The sequence below is a fragment of the Pteropus vampyrus genome, unplaced genomic scaffold, assembly GCF_000151845.1.
Source record: "Pteropus vampyrus isolate Shadow unplaced genomic scaffold, Pvam_2.0 Scaffold16, whole genome shotgun sequence".
Classification (NCBI taxonomy): Eukaryota; Metazoa; Chordata; class Mammalia; order Chiroptera; family Pteropodidae; genus Pteropus; species Pteropus vampyrus.
The window spans coordinates 9,014,359-9,024,965 of NW_011888797.1; the positions used below are offsets into that span (position 1 = coordinate 9,014,359).

A 10,607-nucleotide genomic window follows, 5' to 3' on the forward strand; every position below is an offset into this window, starting at 1 on the left:
GGCAGCCTAGCAATGTTATCATTTTTACCAGAAAGAGATCTGTGGCATTCATTCATTCATTCATTCATTCATTCATTCATTCTTGATCATTTGCTACCTGCCAGGCACAGTTCTAGACTCTGGGGATTTACAAAACAAAGCAGACAAGGTCTCTGCCCTCCTGGAGCTTCCATTCTAATGAGGCCATTGGTTTCTAATAGTCTTCATTTCCAGAAAGTTCTTGGCAACTCTTTTTGAAATCATCTAGCAGCAACAGTTCTGACTGTAGAATGAGCCTTTCCAAGACGATCTTGGAGGTGCCCTCTGGACTGAAGTGGAAATAACTCCTTTGGCTTATCTTACCCTCTGCTGCATTCTGAGAGATGATACCCCACCTGTAAGTTTTGAAATCTTTGTTTCAGACTGCCTGGCACCCTTATCTTAACCTCTCTGCCTCAGTTTCCTCATTTGTAAAATGGGAGATAATAATAATACAAATCTTAGGGAGTTAGTATGAGGATTAAATGAGTTAATACATGTGTCTAGTATAGTATGTGGCACACAGTAAATGCTCAGTGAATATTAGCTATTAGTATTGTTATTGTTGTTCATAGAAGCAAAAGGTGGTTATATAGTTTATGCAAAGGACAAAATTCTTTGCTGTCGCCCATCTATCTGGAAGGCTCAGCAGCTCACAGGTCATTGGATTGATTTGGTGACTGAAACTCAGATAAGTGACCTTGGAAGGGGGTAGATCATGGGCCAGAACTCTGACCTTGAATTGGACGGACCCACTGCCCACCTGTACCTGCCTAGTTCCCCTAGACTGTCTCCAAGGATCAGAGACTCCTGATGTGCATGAGTGGAAGGGATCTCTGAACTCGGCCAGCCCAGTCCGCCAACCGGGGAACCCATGCCTGACAGGCCATCCTCCAGCCTATCCTTGCGTTCCTTCAGAAGTAGGGCACTTGCTACCTGCATTTCCAAAGAATATCCTTGTAATGAGCCAAATCACCTTTTCTTTTCTTTTCTTTTCTTTTCTTTTCTTTCTTTCTTTTTTAAATCTCGAACCCAGAATTGTGGCATTGGGAAGGGACTAGAGGAACTGTCCAGTTCGTTTGTTTTGTCCTCTGGGCTCACCCAGTGACCGTCTTTCCCCCTGTCCTAAGGGATCAATCTCATGCAGAATTAATTCAGATCAGTGAGGGCCAGATGTGGTCCCGGCCTGGAGGGGCTACTGGCGATAAGATGAGCCAGACCTGACAAGCCCTGGAAGGGCACCCTACGTTAAGCAGAGAGATAGTTTGTATGACAAGCATCTGTCCCTGTCAAGTTGTGTACCAAGTCCTAAGAGAGCCTTGAGGAGGCAGGCAGAGACCTGGACTCACCTGGGACTTGGGTCCCAATTTCCTACTTTATGTGTGACCCTTGGCGTGCCACTTCATTTCCCCCCAGCCTCAGTTTCCCCGTCTGTAAATGGGAATGATCTACCCCACAGGATAGTTGTAGGGATGAACCATGAAAACAGTGTAGTCTCTAGCACTTAGGAGGTCCTCAAATAACAGGCCCTAACTCTCTAAAGGGAGTATGAGTAGGCAGGCTGTCAGCCTAAGGTCTCAGGAGAAGGTGACTTTTAGGGAGTGGGCTGGGGAGGGTAAATCCAGCTTTAAGCAGCACTGCCTCCCAGCTCCCTGGAACCCTCAGATTCCTAGGGCGTTCCAAGTCCAATCACTGGTTGGAGGGTTCTGGAAGGGGCAAAATCACACAGCTGCTCAGATTTCCAGATGAGTCTTTTATTTATTTATTTTTTTAACGTCCTGTTTTAAAAAGCTTTGTCTTCCAGGGCTCATGTGACCACTCCCCCTCCGCCCTCGCCGGCTAGGGGCAGGCGTGGTCCGGCCGGGCTGGGTGTTGCAACGTCGGGCCAGAAAGTTGAGATCAGCTGTTGGGTGGCTGCACGTGACCCGCCCCGGGGATAAATTGACGGAGCGACCTGGCTCTCGGCACAGTCACTCGCCTGCCTCTTTCCGCGCGTGTTCAGACGTCGGATCCAGACCCGAAGTCAGCACCGAGCGACCGTAGCGCCGGCCGGATGGAGCGCCCGCAGCCCGACAGGCAAGCGCGGGGCGGTGGGGCGGGGGCGCCGGCGGGGGAGCCCCTGCCCTCCCGACCCGCCAGACAGAGCCGAGAAGCCGCCCGTTCCTTGGGCTTGGGAGTCAGGACGAGCTGGGTTCTAATCCTGCTTGTGCCCATGCGGGTAGTTAGAGAGATGAAAGGTGATTTACACGCCCCGCTCCCTGGCCCGGGGGCCGGTGACTTCTGGGAGTGTCGCTTTGTTTTTGGTATTGGACCTTTTTGAGTGTGCTTGGAGGTGCCCTCTGCTTCCTTGGGAGCCTGGGTGAGTGTGTGGTTCTATTTCCAGAGCCCACTCTTAGCAGAGTCCATCTCTCATTAGCCGTCAGTGGGGACACCACTGTGTCCCCATTTTACAGACGGGGGAGGCAGCAAGCGCAGGGTAGCCAGGCTAGCAGGTGTCAGAGTTGGGATCTGAATCTTGGTTGTTTGTCAATGTCCAAGTCTGGCTGCTTCCCTTCTACCAAGAATTTGACCTGCACGTACAGAACGGGGGGGTGATATTTCTGGAAGGAGTGCAGGAGAGAAACCAGAGATGAGAATTATGTGAGAGGTGTGATAAAGACACATGGCAGACGTACTTCTGGAAAGAAACTTTTTCTCAGGCTTTCTAACCCAAATGCTTTTACCATGAGCATAACATTATAGGGGGTTGTGAGGTTTGTACCTGAAACCTCAACAGAATAAATGAATTAAATCTTGGGTTTAAAAGCGCATCACAGCAATTGCGGTATTGAATCCAAATGCTCACCCTGCCCTCTGCTGCTTCTCGCTGGGTTGTGCTGCCTCCTCTCCATTGAGAAAAACTGCTGCTAGGATTCCCCCATTGGTTTGGGGACCGTATTATATAGTATTTTAGTTATCAAAGAGTGTTGATGGCCTGTGTATTAGATGGGAGGCTGGACTTACTTCTGCAGAGAAGCCTGATAAAGCCAAAATCTTTTGAGGGCCTGCCAGCAGGCGAGCAGCCCCCTCGGAGGCTCAGCTCAGTGTCGGGAGGAACCCTGCTCACGGTCACTCTGTTTCTCCTCCTCCAGCATGCCCCAGGATTTGTCAGAGGCCCTGAAGGAGGCCACCAAGGAGGTGCACACCCAGGCGGAGAATGCTGAGTTCATGAGGAACTTTCAGAAGGGTCAGGTGACCAGAGAAGGCTTTAAGGTATGTGTCCTGTTGGAGGGTATGACAGGTATGGGTGTGTCCAAGGCTCAGGCCAGTGCTTTTAGTGCGGACTGGGACTAGGGATGCTGAGGGCCCAGACGGGCATGTCTGAGAGGGTCATTTGACAGATGATGACATTGAGGATCAGAGAAGGGAGGTGACTTACCTAAGGTCACACAGCAAATTCACAGCCCGCATGTGGTGTTCTGGAAGGGCTGGGGCGGTAGTGCCGTCAACTGAGCACCTATTCCACGCTGGGCATTTTATGCATTTGTTTTCTAATTTGTGCCTCGACCCTGATAAAGAAGAAGAAAGGCTCGGAGGGGTTAAGGACCTAGCCAGTCAGTAAGTGGGAAAGGCCAAAACCGAGCCAAGGCTGGTCTTGTTTCAAAGCTTGTGCTCCTGACTTAATTCTAATCTGCTTCTGAAGGCAAGGGGTAGTGTGGGTCTGAGCCATAGCCCAACCTTTTCCTCACAAAAAGACTGTGGACGTGTCACCTAACCTTTCTGAGAGGTCAAAGGCACCTTTCCTTCATCCGTGGAGAGAGCTTTCAACAGAAGGGTTTTCCGAAGCTCTCACCTTAGGCCAGGCCTTGACTTTGCTATTTCCCAGCGCTGTTGTGAAGTTCACGCAAACGGAAGAGAGACACTTGACAAAGAACCAGACGAGCGTGGGCATGAAAGTGTCAGCGGAGGAGAGGCTCGTTCGGGCTGAACAGAGCAGGTGTGGGGGGAGGAGCCATATCCCACCATCTTTGCAGTCTGGGCGCTTCCCCATGTCCGACCCAGAAGGTGCTCCAGTGAAGGGAGATTTAACATGTAGCTCTAAGGGAGCTGGGGCCCTCGGCTACATCCCATGGGCCCTGGGTCTAGCCCTTGCCCCTTCTTCATGCTCCTCCCCAACCCCAAAAGATGACATATACCCAGTTGCTGTAATGTGGCTGGAGGCAGCGGGAGCTGGGAGGTGACTGCTGGAATAGCCCATCGCTGGCCATCGTAGATTTGGATCTCGCCTCTAAGCCAGAGTTCAAAGTCCCTGAGAGGGCCCAGGGTTCACTTAGATTATGCTGAAGGAAGTGGCATTTGATCACCAGACTCGGATTTGCTTGCTGAGTGCCAGGCTACGCCTAGTGCTTTACCTGTGTCATCCTACTGGACCCTCACACCAAGCCCATTTATAGTGTGGTCGGAGAATCCCCTTTGCAGGGGCGGGGACCAAGGTTTGACTTGCACAGTCGCTCAGACCTCAGATCACCCAGAGAGGGTGTGTGGCTCACCCACGGTCACACAGCTGCCGACTGGCCAAGCTGAGGTTAGAAGCAGATCGGTCACGCTCAGCAGCCTAGGCTGTTCTGTACCAGGATGTCTGGCTTTCTGCCCCTTTGAGAAATGGGGCTGCTGTGAAGGTTTATAACCCGAAAACCTCAACTGAAAACTTTATCCTCCTAAGAACTCAAACTAGAATATTAATGTGTAACGGGAGTAACCTGAGCCAAGGTATGCTGGGCCTGTCCCCCGCAAGCTCAGCGTCCAGAGGTGACAGGGTTCCGAATGGGCCTCTGGGAAGGAGAGTTAGGCCCTGCAGCCAGTCACCCAGAGGTCAAAGGCCAGAGGCTTTTGTCTCCTGTTGGCGCTTTCATTCCCCTGCCTCCGAGTCATGACGGCTGGCTCCCTAGCAAGGCCTGGGCTTGACTCCAGTTTCATTTCTTAACTAGCTGTGCAACCTCAAGTGTCCATGTCCTTTTTGAGCCTTGGTTTGCTTTTATGTAAAGTGGGGATAGCAACTGCGTTGGATTTTTATGAGGATGAAGGCCACGTGTTTTACCCAGTGAGATAAAAGGGTTTTCGGCTCAAAAAGTACGTGATCGAGTGTTTCTCGTGCGACGCTCCTTCTGGCTGCTGCGTGGAGGGGCCGGCAGGAGGTGGGAGCCCAGCCTGGGGAGGGGACGAGGGCAGCAGTGAAGGGGCTGCATGCGGGGGGAGGTGGTTCTCCTCGGCCGGCCTGACCCGCTCGCTTTGGTTTTCAGCTGGTGATGGCCTCCCTGTTCCACATCTATGAGGCCCTGGAGGAGGAGATCGAGCGCAACAAGGAGAACCCAGTCTATGCCCCCCTCTACTTCCCAGAAGAGCTGCACCGGAGGGCTGCCCTGGAGCAGGACCTGGCCTTCTGGTACGGGCCCCACTGGCAGGAGGCCATCCCCTACACGCCCGCCATGAGGCGCTATGTGCAGCGACTCCATGAGGTGGGGCGCACGGAGCCCGAGCTGCTGGTGGCCCACGCCTACACCCGCTACCTGGGCGACCTGTCCGGGGGCCAGGTCCTCAAGAAGATTGCTCAGAAGGCCCTGGAATTGCCCAGCTCCGGCGAGGGCCTCGCTTTCTTCACCTTCCCCAACATCGACAGCGCCACCAAGTTCAAGCAGCTCTACCGCTCCCGCATGAACTCTCTGGAGATGACCCCCAAGGTCAGGCAGAGGGTCATCGAAGAAGCCAAGACTGCATTCCTGCTCAACATCCAGGTGAGGGTCTGGCCCCTCAGGGACTTGTCTCTTACGTCAGGGGAGGGGGCAGAGGGTCACAGCTACATGCAGGGATGCAGGGGCCCGTGTTCCTATTCTGCCACTCAGTGGCTGGGTGATGTTGGGCCAATCCCTTAATCGCTCTGTACCTCCGTTTCCCCATCTGTAAAATGATATAGTCATTCCTACCTCTTAGAGTTGTCGTAAGGGTTAAATGAGTTTATACCTGTAAAGTCTCCATAGCAGGGCCTGGTGCAATTCAGCCGTCTACTACTAGTCACTTTTTACAGGGGCGTGAGTGTCACAGTTGTAGCCTCTGTGACAGCACTCAAGTTGTGTGCGCGCTTGCGTGTAGCCAGGTTGGCACTGCAGGGGTTACAGGTGCCACAGACATGGCCTCTGCTTTCTAGGGCCTCTTGGCCTAGCCAGAGAGGCGGGATGTATCTTTCTACAAGTGTCTCAAGTCCAGGGGAAAGACGGGTTTTGAGAAAGCTTAGAAGGATGAATTCTTGGGTGGTGCTGGGGGGTGGCGTTCTGAATGGTTCCTTGGCACCCGGAGGTTGTAGATTCCTGTTGCGCTCCCCATACCTGGAGGCACTATGGGAACCAGGGCTTCTAGTTCATGGCCTCTGGCTCCCTGCTCCCAGCCTTGGACCAGCAGAGACTGGTCCAAGCACTTGTTAGGAGACAAAGCCCCTCCCTTGTAATATCTTATCTCTTAAGCCCGGTTAAAGTACACAAACGTTCAATGTTTTTCTTATGATTTTGTTATGTCCTAAATATATCACAACAAAACTTCAGATTCCACTGCTGTCTGGGGCCTAGCGCCATCCCTCACGGAGATGGGTATGTGTGTCTTCTGTCTTTCAGCTGTTTGAGGAGTTGCAGGAGTGCCTGACCCGAAAAGCTGAGGACCAGAACCCCTCGCAGGCACCAGGGCTTCGCCGGAGGGCTGGCAGCAGGGTGCAAGGTGAGGGCCTCTGGGGAACAGCGTCTCCTCTGGGCTCCATGGAGGGGACACCTGGCCCAGATGTCTGACTCCAGTATCTCCTGACGCTTCTGTCTTCTGAATGTTGTAAATGAGAAGTTGGGGTGTAGGCAAAAAGACACGGGGTCAACCTTCAGTGTGTGACTCTGGGCAAGCCATGTGACCATTCCCTACCTCAGTTTCCCTAATTCCAAAACCAAGAGTGGTTGAGCTAGTTCTAATTCATGGGCTCAGAAGTGGAGACTTACACACAGAAGAACCTGGGAAGTCAGGGGCGAAGTCATCCTCTTAACTTGGGTTCTTTTTGGGGCCCTTTAATAGTTCCTGAGATGCCCTGATGCGGGACCCGTTTTAGCTGTTCCCTGCCACGGGACGCTAGGAAGACATGCAGCCTCTGGGTCTTGTCGCGTGTTAGTCCCTCCCACGTGTGCCTCAGACAGCTGTCGAGGCTGTGACTGTGCTGGGAGAGAATACCTGGGAAACTTCCCGAAAGACCAAAGCGCTCCCCAAAATGATGCTCGTTGAGCCTGACACACACGCGGGCGGGTGTGTGGCTTTGGGAGTGCGGGGGAGTGGAGAGGTGAAGCTCCCATCGAGCTGCTTTTGCTCCCGGTGCCACGCTGACCCACCTGCCTGTGGCTTTTCCACGTGCGCCAGGACCATGTGGACCCCTCTGTTCATGGGATTGTGCCTCGGAGCATGGGATGTAGCCAGTCCTCATGGGATTGGCTACCTGGTGGAGTGAGGTGATGTTGCCCTAAGGCACTAGTTCTCAAAGTCTAGTCCCCTGGAGTCCCCATGGAGGGCATGGTCTCGCAGTGTGGGCTGGCTGAAAAGGAAGGCGTTAGACAGCTTGGAGAGGCAGTAAGCATCCTGTCTTTGGAGGTATTCAAGCAGTGCCTAGAGGGCCACCTGTTTGTGCTGTAGCAGGATCCTGGCATTGGGCGGGTCTGTACTAGAGACTGCTGAGGCTCCTCTGCTGTGTTTTTCTGTGGTGTGAGACACCCCACCACTGTCCACCTGTTGTTGACATTGACCCTCTTTCTCTTTCAGTCTCGACTCCCACGGAGACTCCCAGAGGGAAGTCCCAGCTCAACATCCTCTCCCAGGTGCCGCTAGTCCGATGGGTCCTCACCTTCAGCTTTCTGGTGGCAACGGTTGCCATGGGGCTTTATGCCATGTGAATGCACGCGTGTTGGCTCCCGGGGCCATGAACTCTGTCCAGCGGAGGGTCCTCTTTCTAGAGGAGGAAACGCTCAGCTGGCTTCCTTCCCTTTGGGCATGGGGGCCTGCCAGCCTGCCGGCCCCCCATCCCTCTCTGGAAAGGAGAGATTCTCCCGTGTCTTCCAAACCAAAAGCACATCCAGCTGATGACCTGACCTTCCAGAGTGGGACGAGGGGTACTTCTCAGCCCTCAGAACCCTCCCCTCCCTTCCCACGTTCCTGCACCAGAGCCCAGAAGATGTGGCCAGAAGTAGCAGCCATCTTGAACCTCCAAAAGCCCTGGGTTTGCGATCCCCTTGTTGACGTGCCAGGACTGCTTTTCCTGTGGGCCGTGGCAATTTTCGTATAAATGTGCCAAGATGTTGTGTCTTGCGTTTGTCTTGTTTTTGTTGGAGCCACTTTTTGTTTCCGGCCCAGCCTGGACTGTGGTGTTTTGTTGTGTTCAGTTGTTTTTATAGCAGGGTTGAAGTGGGTGGGGGGATGGGGGGAAATGTTTAATAGCACTGTGACCTTGGTCCTTGACTTTTGTGTAAAATAATAAACTACATTGCCTGATAGTAACTTGAAGTGTTTTTCTTGGGCTCTGTGACTCTTGGAGAATTGACCCTTTCTTCACTTATTTCTTGAATGTCTGGTGGGGAGAAGGGGTGAAGGTGCAGGTGGCAAAAGCCCGTTTTGGATGTTGTGCTTTGAGAATTTGTGGAGGGGTGAGCTTTAAGTAGTTGATGGGCGAATCTTTGTGGTGAATCTTGCTTGATGCAAGATTCAACTTTACTGAGGATGGGGTTGCCCTGTTAGGCTGAAATAAGCAGATTCTGGGATAAAATTTATGAGTCCCGTGCAGTGAATCTTAGGGACTAGAGTTAGAACCCTAGGTTCAAGTCCCTGCTACTCTGCTTCATAGCCCTGCCTTTGAGGTTGGCTAGTAACCTCTCTGGGGTCTTAGTCCTGTCTCCTGTAACATGAATTCAGTGAGATCTCCCTCACATGCCTGTCTTGAGAAGCAGATGAGATGCATGTAAAATGCCAACATTGTACATTAGCTCCTATTATGAAACAGAGATCAGGATTTTGTGATTCTTGCTAAATGACTCTTGCAACTCACCTCATGTCATCTCATTTAATCGTCACCGCAAATCTGTGAGGAGGGGAACCACTCTGAGGGGCAGGAAGGATTTAAACCAGGTCTGTCCAGCTCTATAACCCAAGCCTTCTCCCTAAGTCAGGGAGGTCGCTGGAATATTTAAAATGCAAGCTCTCAATGTGGGAAAGTGAAAGCCCCTTGCTGAAGGTGTATTCGGGAAGCAGGGTACAAGGTGAAGTTTCCTTAGACAACTATTTGTGAAGACTGAGAGTCAGAAGGTCCTTTGTCCCTGGTCCTGGCTTTGTCACTAAGTCTGGAACCTTGGGCAAGCCACTTCAGGTTTCCTTTTGTTCACTGGCAAAAAGAGAACAATATACCTACCTCCCACGGCTAGTGGGAGGATCCAGGGGTGTCCAAACAGCAGTCTTTGGATGGTGGCATCAGAATCAACAGGGGGGAATCCTGGGCCCCACCCTGAGAGGTTCTGATTCTGGAAACCTGGGACTGGATTTTGGAATCCCATTTACAACAAGCTCCCTAGGAGATTCTGAAGTGCAACCAGGTCCAGGGGCCACTGTTCATGAGTCTGCGTAGGCAACAAGTAGGCATCCAAACAGCAACGATAGCTCTTCCCACCCTGGGCTCAGTTTCCAGTTTTCTGTGAAGGGAGCATGGAGAGTCATTGTTTATAGTGACACAGAAAGGAAGGAATGGAGGGAGGGGAGAGAGAAACTGTCTTTTATTCTAGTAATAGGAAAATAGCTGAAAAATTTACATCCTACTCACACTATGGAAAATTAAATAACTTAAATAGAATGAGTTAAATCTGTCTCAACTCAGATGGACTTCCATAAAGTATTAATGAGAAAAGCCAGTTTCAGATTCACTTGATGTAATTTTTATACATTGTAAAAGAACACATTTTAAACACTTTCTGCAAATATATGTTTGAGTGAATGTGGCAAAAAGAAGTTTCTAGTTCATATTGGGGGGTGGGAATAAAAGAGATAACGCAGCCCTTATTGCTGCTTGAGAACACGTCAAGTTCTCCCAAATCTTCTCATTTTTCAAGTTACGTTGGATGTTTGGTCATGAATTTTCGCAAATTGAAAGCATTTCCAAATAATTTAAAATCTTCTACGATTAAAAAAAAAAATCCCCATTTGGGTCTAAGAAAATATCCCTGAGTCCCAACTTTGGGCCGAGTTTGGCCCTAGAGGTATTAGGGAGACCAGAGATGTCTCGCATCTAATTAGTCTCCAACTTTTGGAAGAGTGTGATAGACGGTGAGAACACCAAGGAGGGGTGCAGGGGGCCGCGTCCTCCCAGCCGCTAGGGGGCAGCGGGCTCGCACGGGGCAAGCGTGCACTTCTTAGGAACTTATGGCTTCTGAACCCCTGGTTCCTTAACCCCGTGGCTCTGAAAGGGGTCGTTCTCCAGCGCGACCTTTAGAAAGGCTTGAGGAGAGTGCACAAGAGTCCTCAACAAGTCCGCGCCGGCCCTCGGCCCTCGGCCCTCGGCC

The 10,607-nt window shown here is 51.7% G+C and overlaps 1 protein-coding gene across 1 annotated transcript; it reads left to right on the top strand.

Annotated features, from left to right (window-relative positions):
* The first annotated feature begins 1,923 nt into the window (after positions 1 to 1,923).
* On the top strand, positions 1,924 to 8,562 carry HMOX1 (heme oxygenase 1). Its single transcript, XM_011387201.2, has 5 exons — positions 1,924 to 2,094; positions 3,150 to 3,270; positions 5,298 to 5,789; positions 6,660 to 6,759; positions 7,831 to 8,562. The coding sequence occupies exons 1-5, from the start codon at positions 2,072 to 2,074 to the stop codon at positions 7,959 to 7,961; spliced, it is 867 nt and encodes a 288-aa protein (XP_011385503.1). The 5' UTR covers positions 1,924 to 2,071; the 3' UTR covers positions 7,962 to 8,562.
* The last annotated feature ends 2,045 nt before the right edge of the window (positions 8,563 to 10,607 follow it).

Bases quoted from the DNA above. Each gene is read 5' to 3' on its own strand.
- HMOX1 (XM_011387201.2), top strand. From the start codon at position 2,072: ATGGAGCGCCCGCAGCCCGACAG. The intron at 2,095-3,149 runs GCAAGCGCGGGG...CTCCTCCTCCAG, and splicing joins GAGCGCCCGCAGCCCGACAG to CATGCCCCAGGATTTGTCAG. The intron at 5,790-6,659 runs GTGAGGGTCTGG...TCTGTCTTTCAG, and splicing joins CATTCCTGCTCAACATCCAG to CTGTTTGAGGAGTTGCAGGA.